Below are 18,057 nucleotides of genomic sequence, written 5' to 3' on the forward strand. Positions count from 1 at the left end.
TTGGCTATGGATTCCGCCTCAGAAATGGAGCTATGATCAGTCACCTCCACTACATGGATGACACAAAGCTGTATGCTAAGAGCGAAAGGGACATAGACTCCCAGATCGACACAACCAGGATCTACAGCAGTGACATGGGGATGTCATTCAGGCTTGAGAAATGTAGCCGCATGGTGAGTAAGAGAGGCAAAGTAGTCCACACTGAGGGGGTCTCACTCCCCGAAGGAACAATAGCAGACACTGAGGACAGCTACAAGTCCCTCGGGATACCACAAGCCAATGGCAACCTCGAACTGGCAACAAGGAAAGTGGCCACGGCTACACGCACGCAAACACACACACACACACACGCACACACACATACATACATACATACATATATATAGATATATAGATATATATCTATATATCTGTGTGCGTGCGTATGTGTGTGTGTATCCACATTATTTAGGGTGGGCTTTCCTGTCTTTGCTCGCACTGTTCTCATGCATGACCTTAGTGTGAATTCATCAAATACCACGAGAGTAGAATTATTTTGTGAATGAATGTCAGCGAGCTTTTGAAGAATTAATGCTTTGAGTGTTTTTCCTTTTTTATGTTTTTTTTTTTTTTTTTGCGTGTAATACCAACAGTGAAAAGTGGTCCTAGAATCACATTTGTAATGCAGGACAGCACGGATGTATTAAACACATATCTGCCCTGACTGCTCAGTGAAGGAGCACATTTTAGAAATTGTAAGGAAAGAAAAAGACCTCCCACCACACTATGGCTATGTATGTGCGCTCGGAGGACATTTAATACTGTATTTTGCAGTGAGAGAAAGAGAGAGAAAAAGAGTGATACAGATGGTGGGTCTTGGCTAAATGCTCTGCTGTGTAATAAGAACCACATTTAGAGCACTGAAATATGCTTAACGTGGCAGAACACTGCACACAAAAACCACCCACCAACCCACACATCCATACACGCACAGGCAGACGCGTGCACACATCTTTAAGCACACGTGAGCATGACGATGATACAAGACAAAGCAAGTACTAACAAGTGTCATACATTTATGCTCTCACGTTTGCTCTCACAGGTTGATACAATTTCCATTTTTAAATTTTTACTGTACTGTTATTCTTAAAATCATAATTCATTTATTCTCCATCCATGGGATAGTTTTCCGAAGAACCTTCTCACTGAGAGCCACAAAGACTTTGGCTGACCATCATCATTATCCATCCATCCATTTTCTAATCAGCTTATCCTCATAAGGGTGGCGGGGGTGCTGGAGCCTATTCCAGCTGTTTTCGGGCAGTAGGAGGTGTACACCTGAATTGGTTGCCAGTTAATCGCAGGGCACACGTAGACGAACAACCATCCATGCTCAAAATCATATTTAGGAACAATTTAGAGTGTTCCATTAACCTGCCATACATATTTTTTGAATGTGGGAGGAAACCGGAACACCCGGAGAAAACCCAGGCAGGCACGGGGAGTACATGCAAACTCCACACAGGAAGGCCGGAGCCGGAATCAAACCCTGCACCTCTGCACTGTGAGACCAATGTGCTAACCAGTTGACTATTGTGCTGCCACCATCATCATTGATTCTGCCAAAATGATGACAGAGTGGTCACTGTTAACAGTTAAGTGCACCAAATAACATTTGTTCACACATATCACAGGAGATCCCACTTAACCTGCATTTATATACTTCTACTTACATCCAGAAATACTTGAAAATGGCAATGTTTTGATTGGGGATGCACCAAAAATCAGGTCACCAAAAAGACTCAAAGAATACAGCTGACACAGGATGGTACGATGCCGCAAGTAAAAACCTTTCAAGCAAACCAGTTCAAAGTCTTGGTCTCTGTCCATGATGACCAGGACGTTGCAGGGCACTACCTTGGAGGTAAAAAAAAAAATGGCTGGGGCAGGGGTAGTGGTGTGGCCTCCGGCTTGCTGAACGGAGTGGAGGTGAGCGGCAGGGAAATCAATTCAAAATTCCCCCACCTCAGCGGCCAGCCATTTGTCCAGGGTGAGAAGGTTGCCTGGCCGAGGGCTGTGAAAGTGTTTGCATCGCTTGGAAGAAATGAGAGAGCTCACATTTTGACAAATTTGGTAAAGCGCAGAAAATTATCCAGGTCAGGGTAAAGGCATTAAAATTTATTTTGCGGTTTCAATTTTTGGCTTTGGTTGCCCTATTTTCGTTTTCAGTTTTGGCCAGGAATTTTCATTTCAGTGCATCCCCAATTGTTATTATTTCGCCTTTGTACTGTACACCGCTGCAATGGATGGGAAATAAAACACGGACATGATTGGAATGTAGACATTAAGCTTTAAATATAACAACTCTTTAATACCTAGATTATCATATTTTGTTCTCTGCCAGTAATGAGGAGCCCGTCGGCAGGACTAAATTCTTTCGTCAATGGAGATGCTTTGATAAGACAGCAACCTTCAGCTACTGGCTCTTTTGGAGTCTGATATCACTTTTGTCTTTTCAATAAATTGCCATAAAACAGTAAACCTGTGTCCACTGTGTATTTTTATACAGGGTGGACCTTTACTAGCAGCACTGACACCATAATGAGGGAAACAATTTCACTTCAATAATGTCACTATGAACACACCCAAACATGCTACAAACGCCACAGCACAAATATCAGATGCCTGAATGATATGAGCAACATAAAATTGGGGTGTTTTGTAGATATAACAATAATGTGTGTCTCATTGTTTACCTTGTTGCAAAGAAAACTTTCCAAATATGTCTGTTTTTTCTAGCTTGTGCGTTCAATATTAGAGGTAAGCGACCGAGACAGTTAGCATCTTGACATGCTTCCAGAGTCCATCATACATATGTAAAGGAAAGAATGGAGTCACTTTTCAAAATAGTCCTTTTCAGCCTCGGATAATAAATAAACTGAAAGTAGTGTACACTTTTTTTAATCTTTCATCTGTGTGACTCATCACAGACCGAGTTCAAAGTGTCCCGCGAACGGTGGTTGGGGACCATTGTTTTATCCATGTGAATGGTTGCTTTCAAATCAGTGGAATACAACTAGAATTGAAACTCAAAAAACTATCACAAATCTCTTATTGTGGAGTTCAGACAGGTTCACTTTATCAATGGTGCCGAGGAGGGGGATGACACCAGCAACCGATGCTATTTTCATTATGCATACAGCTCTGAGCATTCATATGAAATTACAAAATGCATCACGGAAACCAACTCAGAATACCGTTGTACACACCCCTTCCTAGTGAACAAACAAAATGACACTTCTGGTTTACATTTGACAGCTGCAGCGACAGTACTTTTTCTCTCTCTCTCTCTCTCTCTCTCTCACCACATAAACCTATTGACTACTAAAGCTTTTTTTCAGAAGAAAAGGTAAAAATGATGCTCACTTGCATGCAGGCACGCCTGCACACGCAAACTGCAAAAGAGGCATGTAGCACGCTGCTTTCTGCAGTCGCAGCACAAACAGCGTGGTGCAAGAGAGTATCTGGAGAAGCGACGATGAGCAGAGAGAGAGAGACAGAGAAAGAGAGAGAAGAAACGTGTTCAGTATTCTCAGGGGTACCTGCTCTACCATGTCGTCTCTGCCTTCCATGCACATCCAGCTGTGCTACAAAGTCCAGCCCTGCAGTGTTTGCCTACAGCTAGCATCTATTATGGATAGCTGTGTGTGTGTGTGTGTGTGTGTGTGTGTGTGTGTGTGTGTGTGTGTGTGTGTGTGGGTGGGTGTGAGAGTAGCAGGAGGAGGTGCTACTGGGAATGACAGAAGCATTCCTCAAACTGTCCAGGTTTTTTTTTTTTCTGCAACTGGGTCTCACTCCTAACTTCCACTCACAGGTTTTCTGCCCAAGGTCTAACTGAGAGTAGTACGACTCACATATTATGGAAATTGTTTTTTTTTTTTTAGGCATCATGTACTGGATGCTGTCTCCTGTAAAGAGGAACATTATTATTCCATTTTGACATCATTCTCCAAATGTGGTGAAGCGTTTCTGGAACTAGTTTGGCAGCATAAATGTTTCAAACGGATTAGCACAGCGCAGGTGGTGTCATTTTTAACATCAACCATTACACTATACGAAATAAGTCGCAGAGACCTCCTACTTAGAAAACACCATATGCCAGTAAGAAGGAATATGGAGAAAAACAGTCAATGCGGCGAACCCTCTGCTGGTACCGCTGAGCAATCCATTAACTGATGTGGATGTGCAGATGTGATTGATGAAACTCCAAAAGCTCTTCAGTGGATTGTTTTTCCATTACAATATAATTTTCAGACATCCATGACGTGAGACACCGCCAAACTTGTGCCAGTGGATCCACAAGTTTTATCTCTGCCAATTAGCAACTATCTTATACAGACGGCTTTATTGTATTTCTTTTGAGACTGATTCAAATAAATACAGCCCATGGAAACTCGAGGAAGCAGAAATAATCAGTTGCCATCATAAAGTCTTCATTGCCTGCACAGACAATGTTTTCAGCCGCCAAAAACAATAAAATATGTACTCAACCTATAGTTTGATTATATGTGATAGAGGTGGTGACAAGCATGCAGCAGGAGGATGACTTTTTTCTTGGGAGTGAGTTTCTTCACTGATAAAAATAGCTCACGTTCCACCCCCTTTTTTTTAGCACCCTGGATGATGATTATTGTCAACAAAGCAAAAGCATAGTGAAGAGGCAGACAGAGCAGACGTTCCACAAGAAATTATCAGTTATCAATTTGAAACAAAGAAAACATTAAATTAACTTTGCCCCTTTCTGGCCAAGGACGTCAAACACACGACTTTTTTATCACTAATAAGACAGTACTCTCAGGTTGTCCTTTGGTCTGAGGTGTGTTAAGAGTGGTTTGTCCTGATAGTAGGGTCCGACAAAGGTCGGGCCAACACCCTTAGATATTAAAAAAGAAAGTAGCCAATCAAAGAAACACCCTGACCGATAAACAAAAAAGTGTGCAATAAAACAAAATACTTCCCACCAATTTTTGTATAAAAGTGGGTGTCCCAGACAGCAGGAAATATTTTCCAAAGCAAGTCTTTTCTTGCTTCCGCCTCCATCCCTCTTTGGAAGCACAGAAAAAATATTTTACGATGGGAATAATCGCAGTGTGTACTAGGCCTTAGATCAGGGGTAGGGAACTCTGGTTCCTCGAGATCCATATCTGCCTGTTTTAGATCCCTCTCTATTTCAACACACCTGATTCAAACAATTAGCTCATCAGCAAGCCCTGTAGAGGCCTGAGACAATCATGAATCAGGTGTGTTGGAGTATGGAGGGATCTAAAACAGGTAGGATATGGCTCTCGAGGAACCGGAGTTCCCTACCCCTGCCTTAGATGCTCATTGAGCTGATCCTCTACATTTGAAATGACAAACTTATTTTTTCCAAACCCTGATTGTTAGGGTGGTTCTGTTTGTGACCAACAGGTGGCACTGTAGGGCTCCTCCTGCAGTGGGACACCTGTTGGTCATTGTGTCATAAGTTAGTGTTTGGTTAAAAGGACTCCCTGCCCGACCAGTCAGTGTCGGATCATTGTGTGTGTCTCTGTGCATGTGTTATGTTTTGTATTTGTCATAGTTTTTTTGTTTCTTTGTTACTTTGTTTTCTTGTGGTTTTCAGGACTTTGAGTTTTTGAGTAAATTTCTCCAGTGTACTCCTGTTTGCATTTTTGTTCAATACATCCTGGTCACTCCACCCTGCTCCTCCCTGTCTCCCTGTTTGGGGTCCTCTACACTACCATCACGCAAAATTTGACAGAATGATATGACCAGACTGGACCCCGCAGGACCAGAGGCCTGGTCCCACTGCCACCCGTTCCTGTTACCGGCGAGGCAAGTGTTGCGGTCGCCCTCCATTCCTGTTCATGGCGAGGCAAGTCTTGCGGTCGCCTTCTGTTCCTGTCCCGGGCGAGGCAAGTGTTGCAGTCGCCTTCCGTTCCTGTCCCCGGCGAGGCAAGTTTTGTGTTCGCCCTCTGTTCCTGTCCCCGGAGAGACAAGCTTTGCGGTCGCCCTCCGTTTCTGTCTCCGGCGAGGCAAGCTTTGCGGTCGCCCTCCATTCCTGTCCCTGGCGAGTCAAGCGTTGCGGTCGCCTTCCGTTCCTGTCCCCAGCAAGCCAAGCTTTGCGGTCGCCGTCCGTTCCTGTCCCCGGTGGCGCAAGTGCTGTGGTCGCCTTCCGTTCCTGTTCCTGGTGGTACGGGTGTTGCGGCCGCTCCCCCGTTTCCGACAAGCCACATCCAGTCAACTCATTTTTTGGGACGTCTGGGATCCGTCCCTTGGGGGAGGGGTACTGTTAGGGTGGTTCTGTTTGTGACCAACAGGTGGCACTGTAGGGCTCTTCCTGCAGTGGCACACCTGTTGGTCATTGTGTCATTAGTTAATGTTTGGTTAAAAGAACTCTCTGCCCGACTAGTCGGTATCGGATCATTGTGTGTGTCTCTGTGCATGTGTCAGGTTTTGTTTTTGTCATAGGTTTTTTGTTTCTTTGTTACTTTGTTTTCTTGTGGTTTTGAGGACTTTGAGTGTTTGAGTTAGTTTCTCCAGTGTACTCCTGTTTGCATTTTTGTTAAATACATCGTGGTCACTCCTTCCTGCCTCCCTGCTTTTTGGGGTCCTCTACACGACCATCACGCGTAACGTGACACTGATAACCAGACTTCTGACGAAAAATGTTGTAACTTTTAGTCTTGCACTATCAGGGATGCCCACAGCGAATCACTCACATGACCACTGTAGCGACCATTTTTATGACTGATACCCTTTCTGATGCAACCCATCCATGTTTTATACAAGGTGAAACAGCCGTGACTGGATCTTGGGACACTGTCGAAGATCAAACTCATGCTGTGTGCCAAGGCAGCATGCCTTTCAAGCTTGGGTCCAGAGGAATCGGAGCTTGAGGGTTCTATGCAGGATCTTAACTGTTCCCAGTATTGCGTTCTTCTACAGGGAGATTCCTTCAGATTGCTGTTCCTGGTTTCCACTAGAGCTGTCCATGAAGCTTGGGGGTAACTGCCCCAGTGCCCAGATCACTACTGACGTCACTGTTTCCTTCATCATCCACATTTCCTCGAGTTCTTCCTTTGGTCCTTTGTATTTCTCCAGCTTTTTGTGCTCCTCTTTCCAGATATTGCTGTCACTCGGGTTTGCTACATTTATCATGACCCCTGCCTTCTGATGTTGGTTGGCTATCACTTGTTTGTCAGCCTGGATCTGGAAGTCCCACAGGACACTGGTTGTTCTCAAACACCCATGGTGATGTCTGCCATCTTAATTCTGGGAACTATAGGGGAACTACAGTCCATATTTGGTACATACAGTGTATGATTCGGTATGGGCGGCCCGGTGGTCAAGTGGTTAGCGCGTCAACCTCACAGTGCAGAGGTTGTGGGTTGGATCCCGGCTCCAGCCTCCCCTTGTGGGTTTTTTTTCCAGGTACTATGGTTTCCTTCCACATTACAAAAACATGCATGGCAGGTTAATGGAGTACTTTAAATTGTCCCTCAGTGTGAGTATGAGCGCGGGTGGCTGTTCGTCTCTATGTGCCCTGCGATTGGCTGCCAACCGGTTCAGGGTGTCTCCCGACTACTGTCCAGAGACAGCTGGCATGGGCTCCAGCATGCCCTGCATCCCTTGTGAGGATAAAGCAGATCAGAAATGAAAATGGATGGAAGGATATTTCGGTACAGTATTATTGCGACCTTATGAAGGTCCATATGTGCCTTGCATACCAGCATGTTACACCCTGCTGTGATATGCTGCACTGTCTCTGGGGCATCTATGCACAGCCTGCACCTGGGCCCTGTCTGATGTGGTAGACCCCAGCCTCAATTGATATCGTGTTTCAGACTTATTCTTATGTTGCCATGATTAGTACCTCCATGCGGGTTTTCCAGTCCAGTTGGAACGCGGTATCGTTTTCCAGTTTTGCTCTCTCAGCCATGGGTGGGTCGTGTGATCTTGCCACTGGGAGCTGGCTTGTTCATTCTACCAGTCTGTCGTGTACCTCTTCAAGGAGATAGCTAAGAGTCTTTGGTTGGCACGCTCAAGTACCTGAGGACATTTTTTTTGGGCAATTCTTTCTTGTATTTCACAACTTTGCTTTGCTCTTTCAGGAGGCTAATTATTTTTGCCTCTAACCTTCTCTTTCACAGAGATGGCCCATGCTCGTTTAGGTTGTTCTCATAGCCAAGCATCTTTGGCATGGCTGATACCGCTGCCGATGTCTGTTGATTGATCTTGCTGATGTTCGTGGTAGCGTTACATGTTTGGAAAAAAAAAACAGATTGGAAGGTGTTCGGGGCTGCAATCTGGATGCATACACAGATACTGTGACAATAACTTCAGTGAGGAAAGCATTTTACAAAGCACATCATGGTGCGTTAGAACAAAGCAAGCCTTGGTTCGCAGCTAATCTCAGACACATTTGTTAAGAAAACAAGAAATAGAGTAAAATGATTGGAATGCAAGCACTTTATCCCTTTTGCCCTGCAGAGGATAACACTCTTTTTGGCATTACATCTTACATCAAATTAAACACCACTAACAGTGAATATATTCAACAGCTGTTGAAAGAGAAAATAGCCAGATCGTCAGCAAACATAAGATGATTTACCAGGGTGTTGCTACTCATACATCCTCTTTTACAGCCTCTAAGTTGGTATTTAGAGAATTACTGAATATACTGTACGTATACTGTGGCATATGGTTATTGTGATATAAAATGGGCTATATCGCGAGAGCCGGCCCGGTGGTCGACTGGTTAGCGCATCGGCCTCACAGTGCAAAGGTGCAGGGTTCGATTCCGGCTCCGGCTTTCCTGTGTGGAGTTTGCATGTTCTGCCTGCGCCTGTGTGGGTTTTCTGCGGGTACTGCGGTTTGCTCCCACATTCCAAAAAACATGCGTGGCAGGTTAATGGAACACTCTAAATTGTCCCTAGGTGTGAGTGTGGGCGTGGATTGTTGTTTGTCTATGTGTGCCCTGCGATTGGCTGGCAACCAGTTCAGGGTGTTCCCCACCAACTGCCCGAAGTCAGATGGGATGGGGATAAGCGGATCGGAAAATGGATGGATGGGTGGATGGATGAATATACTGTATGTATACTGTGGCATATTCAGAAAGTGTATGGATCGATGGATTTATCATGAGAGAGGATTTTTTTTCTCGTTTCTAGACCTTGAAATTAAAATTGCATTCTTTTCCAAATTTATGTCGGAAGCCTTGGCTGTCTTTTGATATTTGCTGAAGTCTCTGTTGATGTAATGCATAATTGACATTTAAACAGGTTTTTGTGATTTTGATGGATCTCTGAATTGCAGAACTCTCGGGTTCCTTGACACTTACCTAGGCTCAGAATATATTTGTTTATATACATAGCACCACATATTTACAATCACTGTTTCAGCATAAACTTTGGTATGCGCAACATTTGTTCATGCATTGCTTATTTTGGGGGGTTGTTAAATGAAAAAAACCCCATCGGTTACTGTGATTACACTTTGCACAATGAATTGAATTTGAAAAAAAAAAGATCACTATATCTTAATGAGATTTTATATCGCTTTGAACAGGCAATTTCATTTCTGCTTTATCTTACTGTACATCTTTGAACACAGGCATGCCCAAGTCTGGTCCTAGAGAGGCCCTATGCCGCCTATTTTAGATGTCTCCCTCTCCCATCACACCTGATTCGAGTGATCGGGTCATCAGCAAGCTCTGAGAAGCCTGATAACGTTCCTGATCATTTGAAGGAGGTGTGTTTGAAGAGGGAGACATCTAAAACAGGCTGCATAGTGGCTTTGGAGGACCGACCGTGGACACCCCTGTTTTATTTAACATGATCTTGGGACTCCATCTGCTTCATTGCTTGACTGCAATGTTCACACTGAGTATTTTCTCTGATATGTTCTTGACTGAACAAATCCTGATATTTGTATGTCGTCCTTCTTATCTCCCCCACCATTTTCCAACTCATCCCACAGACATACAGCATGCCTGAGCCTGGATACTGTTATGGTCCACCAAAGGAAAGGTCAGCAATAAATCAAAACACAAATGGAAAATCAGGATAGACAGACTTGTGCATAGTTTCACACGTATACACAATGACAGTGTATCATCTACAGATCAATGGCTCCCTAAACTGGCATGGCCTTCTGACTGCCTGATGGCCCAGACACACAAAGAGGAAGGGAGTGTGGTTGAAAAAGGAGCGGATGCACTGCTGAGGAAAGGGTGGGATCAATCCTGGTGTGTGTGCGTGCGTGCATGTGCGTGTCTGTGCTGGATGCGTGTTTATATTGGTCTTGTAGTTGACAGATGGTTTGGGATGAGATGAAGCAAGGTGTGACCGAGCGGAGCTACAAAAGGGAATGAAGATTGAACACACACGCACGCAAACATGCAAACACACATGCGCGCGTGCGCACACACACACACACACACAGAAAGGGAATGAAGATTGAACACATGCACGCAAACATGCAAACACACACGCGCGCGTGCGCACACACACACACACACACACACACACACACACACACACACACACACACACACACACACACAGGCACACACACACGCGCACACACAGCAGCTCAATATGTCAGCCAAACTCCCACTATCATCCTCCCACCACATTTCACTGAAATTTAAAGAGCAATGTTATTTCTATTAAAACGATCTGATTTTAGAAAATTCTTTTGTTCATTCCTCTTATCTGAGAACAGAAACGTGTTTGTGTTATGTGTTGTAATCCAACCGTGTTAGTTTTTTTTTTTTCCCCCAGGAGGTTGTGTTGGCACCCCACCATTGAAGAAGCAAAAAGCTTTTCAATGATATCATGAAAATATGGCAATGATTTATGTGTTCCAATGGAATTGTTTTAAATTACAAACAAAAGAAATGAGCCTGGAAAAAAAATACAATGTACTACCTTTAAATCCATCCATGCATCCATCCATTGTGCTGCGCTTATCAATGGTCAGGACACAGGGACAGAAGGCTAAGCATGGAAGCCCAGACTTCCCTCTCCCCAGCCACTTTGTCCAGTTCTTCCTATGGGATCCCGAGGTGTTCCCAGGCCAGCCAGGAGACACATGTATCTCCAGCGTGTCCTCTGTCATCCTCCTGGGGGTGATGTGCTGGAACACCTCACCAGGATGGAGTGAAGGAAAACTCCAAACCAGATGCCCGAGCCACCTCATCTGGCTTCTTGTGATGCAGAGGACTTATGGCATGACTCTGAGTCCCTCCAGGATCACCGAGCTTCTCACCATATCTCAAAGGAAGAGCTTGGACACCCCGTAGAGAAAATTAATTACGTTTGTTTTTATGTATGATCTTGTTTCAGGCACGCCCATCAGCTAATGGCCATAGGTGATAGTGGGAACGGAGATCAACCATTAAATTGGGAGCTTTGATTTTTGTGTCAGCTGCTTCTTCACCATGACAGACAGCTGCAGAGTTCACATCACTGCTGATGCTGCATCAATTCTGCGCCTATTGGTCTCTCAGCTTCATTCTTCCCTCATTTGTGAACATAGACCTAAGACACTTGGACACCTTCAGTTGGGGCAGTTCCCCCCAACCCTCAATCAGAGAAGGGCCCTCACATCTTTTCCAAATGAGGACAATGGTTTCAGACTTCTAAGAGGTGATTCTCATCCCAACCACTTAAGTCGAATGTGAATAGCTCCAGCCAGAGTTGAACATCGCAGCTTGATGATGCCAAATGAACCACATCAAGCACAAATGGAAAATTGAGGACACCAAATCTGACACTCTCAATGTCTCTGTTGCGCTTAGAAAATCTGTTCAGAAAGGTTATGAAGACACTCAGTGATAAAAGGCAACCTTAGCGGAGTCCAACCCTACCTGGAAACAAATCCGAAAATGCAAATCAAGTTCTGACACCAATCATGCAGGTCATACATATATCAAACCCTAATTTAAAGAGACAATAATAACTCATTTTGACTTTTTAATGGCTTCTACAAACTACATGCTTTGAAGAGGGGATTAAGGTTGAAAACATCAGTGGTGGCTTTGCACGACAGCGATTTGCAATGCGGATATGAAGTGGTGAACATATGCTGCTCTGGAAAGAATTTCAGATTCTCGAAAAATCTCAAATAACGGTAAAAAAATGATTATTTGTAAGTAAGATTTTTAAAAAAAGCCCAGAGATACAGGAAATTCACTAAAAATATAATTACCGCGGCAAAGTTGGTAATTGTGAAGGGATGGAGAAGTCACTTAACGTAGTCCCTAGAAGACAAAAAAAGAAGCTATTCATTTATCAAAACACCCTAGATTTGTTGCAAGTCACTTAAAAAAATAGTTGAGAGGAATTAAAAATAGGTGATTGCTGAGACCAAGTTTTCTGACACTGGCAACACACAGAATGTCTTGATTGTTTTAAGATTTGATTGTAACCTGCAAAGATTTGTTAAATTGTTGCGTCTCAGAAAGGTTTGCAATGAGTTTTGTAATCAGTGTAATGACTTGCTTTGGGATTGCATTTGCAAAGTTTGAGTGGATGTACAGTGCATACATGTGTACTGCGTAGTGGAGTGACATGTGCCGGTTTTGTCCCAAAATTTTTTAAATTTGCTGAACAAGCTTTAAGATTAGTGTTTGTACTTTGTTGCATCTCAAATCCACCATAGCCACATATGCAAATAGATGAGGGTGACAGTGGCTATAAAAACACTAATGATGCCCTGGTCATATCCAGCACCCATCTGCGGGCCTGTGACTATGTGAGAGAGTGAGACTTGTAGCTCACACATAAACTGTGAACAATGGAGTCTTTAATGATTAAACCCATTTTACATCCCCTCAAAAATTTCAAGGCATGAGTTTATGGTTTGGTTTCTGAAAACATTTTAAATAATTTCTGCAAAACATTATGGAGGGGGGGTGATATGGGGCAAGTTATAAACAATTAGATCCAGATAATGGATGCAGGAGTTATTATTATTATTATTTTTAATCATTGTGGAAATTCAGATTTATGGATTGACAGGGAATTACCTACTGTAGCTCGGAGGACATTACATTACCTTGAGTGATTTGAATGCCTTCAAATTCAATCCAGTAGAGTTTTGGTTTTATCATTGCCATATGTCAATATGTATTGTAAAAGCTGTATTACTGACTTGGGCCCCCTGGCTCCTTATCTTAAGTAACAGTCTCGAACTTGGGTATTAAAATGGACAGTGATTTTAAATTGGATCGGCAAACTGGTGACATTGTTAAATCCAGCTTCTTTCATCTAAGGCAGCTGGCTAAAGTAATGCCCCTCCTTTCTGGAGAGCACTTTGAAACAGTAATATATGCCTTCGTCACATTACTGTAATGCACTTTACTTCGGAGTCAGCCAATCCACCATTTAGCATCTCCAGTTGGTTCAGAATGCTGCTGCTCGCCTCTTGATTGGTACTCGTAAGAGGGAGCACATAACTCCTACTCTGGCATCCCTTCAATGGCTCCCTATACATTTTCGAGGTCTTTTCTTATTATGTGTTTTCAAATCTTTAAATGGCCTCCCACCTGACCTCTCTCAGCTCTTCCGCGCCCTAGGCACCTGCCCGGTGCCTCGATTCTGCGGACAACACTATGAGAGGCACTGAGAACTAAGCGGAGGCTCAGAGGGAATCGAGCCTTTTCTGTCCTTTGAAATGACCTCCCATTGAACCCCTCGCTGTACATCTTTAAAACTCATCTTAAAAAGTTTTATTCCTTGGCTTTTGATTCATTTTGAGAATTGATTTAGTTTTACTCTGTATGTTCTTTCTACTGTTTTTGTTATATATATTTTTTTTATTGATTGTTGTTTTATGAATTATATTTGCTCCATGTACAGCACTTCATATGACGGTGGTTGTTTTAAGGTGCTCTATAAATACAGTTGAGTTGAATTGAGTATTCATGGTGGGTCTCTTATGTCTCCATTTTGTTACCTCTGTGAATTAGAGAAAAAAATAATGCTCTAAAAATGGTATACATATTACATTCATATATTCAATCACATTTTTCTTGGTCTGCACTGCAGGCAACAGAGGTTTTCTCAGTGATTTAAAGGGAAACTCAACACACGATGTCCACATATTATTTTAAATTGGCATTCTTTATCTGATGCTGATCACTTATATTTACGATTTAATTTTTAATAAGTGTTTAAAACTGCATTTACTCGCTTACAAGGGACACTATATTTATATCATGTGACGTAAATGTCAAGTGTGGGTTTAAGCCATCCATCCATCCATCCATTTTCTGATCCTCTTTATCCTCACAATGGGTCACAATCCTACAGTATCAACTTCATACAAAACATGTTTCTGGAAACAGAGATGCTACTGCTGAAGTTCGTATGAAGAATTCAACACGAGCAAGACTATGTTTTTTTCTCAGTAACAGGTTTAAACAGGAGAAAAAAATTGACTTGGATGTATTGTTAAGTGTTGTTATTAAAACACACAAAATAAAAAGGATGATGTTCCCCCCAAGTTCATAATGTGATGACATGCATTCAAGGGCCGTTTCACCATTTAAAATTGGATCTTTGACAGAACAATGCCCTGCGATAAATTGTGAAATGACCTTGGTTCACAAGCGCTATGCAGATGAGAGCAAAGCTTCCCACACACATTTATGAAGACTTGGAAATGGCTTATTCTGTAGTCTGGGTGAGCAAGTCAATGACCAAATCAATCTGCTGGGCATATTTGAGAGCTATCATATCCCATTCTATCAAAGGTGACATTCAATATTTGATCAGTTTCTGTGATGATGCCAGTGTCATAACCTTTTTGCACTGTTCATCTGCTAAAATTGCATGCAATCTTTGGACTGTGTTACTAGGAAACTGGACATTTTTTGAGTATTGTATGTCGCCTGGAGTTTCTTATACAGGCACAGAACTTGTCAGTTAGTGTAATACTCATGTTGCTTGAGGAGATATTTGTTACAATATCTTTATAAATCATTGCAATGACATATAGATGCTGTGTGAACACTATTTTGCAGTGCCAAATATGTTAAAAAATCTGTCAGCATCGGCATGGCACAATTACTTGCACATTATCAAGGGACCCGTGACTCCGTCACCAGACTGTGAAAACACTCGCGTAAATCTACACCCACAATAGTAATGATATTCTCTCTTTCGTCTGGATCAAAGTGCTTCTTTATAAGCCAGTTTGTGAAATAGCACCTTTAAAATGTGATTGTTCCATTTACAGAATTTCTGTTTAATAGAGTATCCTCCAAGGCGATCCAAAATGCACACTCTTTTCAAAGGTTACTTTGTACATGTGGATGAGCTTCCTGCTTTTTTTATTTATTTATTTTTAATCTGAGGGAGATAAAGCAGAGTACAGACAAAATGAAAATCAGGTCCTTGACTGATATCCCTGACAACCATTGAGGCATATCATGAGTATGTTTGTATACAGTATACTGTATATTCTTTGTTGGTCCGTAGGCTTTAAGACATATGGTTACACACTGTGATTACAGTATTTCCTATTGTACTGTATCGCATTCTTAGTTGCGTGAAATGCTGGACGACCAGACTGAAGACCGTTTTCTTTGCCCTCCTACTCTTGAACAGTTGACAGGGGTAAGAATTAGAATCCACACACATATCTTATTAAGAGTTTTTGATAGCACCTCTGAACAATCCATCCAATTGGCACAAGACCCCACAATCATATTTTGCATGAGCTTGTGCAGTTGCTGTACACAGTATGTTTACAACCGAGTTGTATTCTGTTCAGAAGTATTTTGTCGGTTTATGTGTTGTGTCATCACTTGTATTTTGTTTTTTTCATTCTTAGGGCTTGGGAGGTGATCAATGTCAGGTCCCTGTTTGTCATGAATAATTATGATCATTTTCTTCAAAATGTATTGTATTTTGGAGAGCCAAAACATAAACTGTGGCATCTGGCCTGGTTTTAAGTTGGCATAGTAAGTGCTATATTTTCTGCAATTGGTGTATAGATGACACAAGAATGCGGCATAGCATTTAAAACGGAGAGGACCATAAAGTACCAAATTGCATGCATCTAGCACAGGGGTGCACATTACGTCGATCGCGATTGACCGGTAGGTCGCGGACTGGTCCCAAGTCGATCACGAGGGGTGTAGAGCAGAAAAAAAAACAACAACCATTTGTGTGTCTTTGTGGATGTGAGTAATGTTTTTTATGTTAATGTACACTGCACCCTAATCATCCTATCATTCTCATTTTCACAAAAAGTATGAAAAAAATAAAATAAAATAAAGCAGGTAAATCTTTAACCTACGGTGTCGCGTGACCTGCGTCACCGGAAGTTGTTAGCTCAGCAGTCTGCAATTGCAGCTTGCGATCGGAGCTGTTGCACTCTATCTTTTATGGTTATCATTATTATCATTCAGAGTTTGTTTCATGTACAATTCACAGAGGGCACGGGAAAAGAGTAGGAATCTGGAGGGCTGAGGGAAGCATTTTCAAACGGTACGTGTGAGCTACAATAGCTAACAGGCTGCCAAAGTGCCTTGGATACCTCCACGTCAATCTGTTCCTTATCATAGCGTGCGTGTGTGTGTGCATGTTTGTGCGCGGTAACGGGTCGATCGCGGGAGGTTGGTTGATCGAAAAGTAGATCTTTGGTCAAAAAGGTTTGGGCACCCCTGATCTAGCACATACACCACAATTATCCTCATAAGGGTATGCTGGAACTGATCCCAGATGTTTCCGGGCAGCAGGCGGGGAACACCCAGAATCGGCTGCCAACCAATCGCAGGGCACGCACAGACAAACAGCCATTCATTTAACATTAACCCAATTCATCAGTAGGTGTTTAGGTAAAGATATGGAAAGCTATAATATATTTATTTTCATGTATATTGCATAGTTGGAGGGGGGGGCATCTCTGATGAACTATAACTCTGGTCCATGCACTGACAAAGAGACGAATGCTGCATTCACAGAAGGTGGGAAATCGGATTTATCCAACTCGAATTGCCCCAATTCCGACCTGGAAGCGCTCCAGTCAATTGTAAACAACTATTATGGCTAATTCAGTTAAATTATTTATTGTACTGGTCCACAACAATTTTGACCTCCAGCAAACCTTCTCCAAAAAAAAGCTACACGTGACAAGTATGGTCACAGAATGAAGTGAACTTAGAAGTCAAGTTAGCACAGTGCATTCATGAAGCAAATTGGAATTCTGTGTGGATGTTGGGTCCTTCTGTCCTTTTTTCCCCCATGTACCGCTGTTACATCTACACTGTAGGTCCATGAGGTATTCACTGGGTCATGACATCTCTTGCACATACTTCTAGTTGTCCCCTCGTCGTGAGCCCTCTCACAAGGTGTAAAGAAAGACATTAGTATCACAGTAGCATCACAGTCAGACTAGCAGGATGACATGCAGCAGAAGTGAACAGGCTCCTTTTTTTCTTGACTTTTCCATCACTTGGGCTGATGACTGTAGAGAACCATACCCCCATATATATATATATATATATATATATATATATATATATATATATATATATATATATATATATATATATATATATATATATATATATATATATATATATATATATATATATATACAAAGCGGAGATGGGCGAGATGCGATAACATGGCTCTGTTGGAATGCTACTACTCAAGCAACCCTAGTCAGAGGGGTTATATGCAGAGAATGTGGACTAAATGGTTACTTCGAAATCCACAGTCACGGTTGACCACGAAACAACTAGTAGCTCAGTGTTCCAACATCCACAAACGGCAACTGCTGTCACAACTTGAGATTGATGAGGTACAACGCAGGTTCCATGGTGGAAGGCCCCAGACTGCCAGATCAGAGGAGGAGGTCATACCAGAGATTGGGAGGCAAGCCCCAATGAATGCAAATGCAGATGATGAGATTGGGAGGCCAGCCCCAATGAATGAAATGCTGAGCGAGGCAGCAACTGACCTGAAAGCTAAGATCATGGCGAGAATGGAAGCTGGGCAACCTAGAAACCGATTACAA

At 42.6% G+C, this 18,057-nt stretch overlaps 1 protein-coding gene across 5 annotated transcripts in view; it reads right to left on the minus strand.

Annotated features, from left to right (window-relative positions):
* Nucleotides 1-18,057, minus strand: part of rbfox1 (RNA binding fox-1 homolog 1) — a 214,124-nt gene that overhangs the window by 70,799 nt on the left and 125,268 nt on the right. The window contains exon 1 of one of the 5 annotated variants that reach the window (XM_019892250.1): nt 3,582-3,700. The exons of the other annotated variants lie outside the window; for them this stretch is intronic. Within the exon in view, the coding sequence (XP_019747809.1) occupies nt 3,582-3,617 (36 nt within the window). The 5' untranslated portion in view covers nt 3,618-3,700. Of the gene's footprint in view, nt 1-3,581; nt 3,701-18,057 lie in introns of those variants that run through there. 5 annotated transcript variants of the gene reach the window in all.

Source organism: Hippocampus comes, unplaced genomic scaffold (assembly GCF_001891065.2).
Source record: "Hippocampus comes isolate QL1 unplaced genomic scaffold, H_comes_QL1_v1.1 scaffold257, whole genome shotgun sequence".
In the NCBI taxonomy this organism is placed as follows: Eukaryota; Metazoa; Chordata; class Actinopteri; order Syngnathiformes; family Syngnathidae; genus Hippocampus; species Hippocampus comes.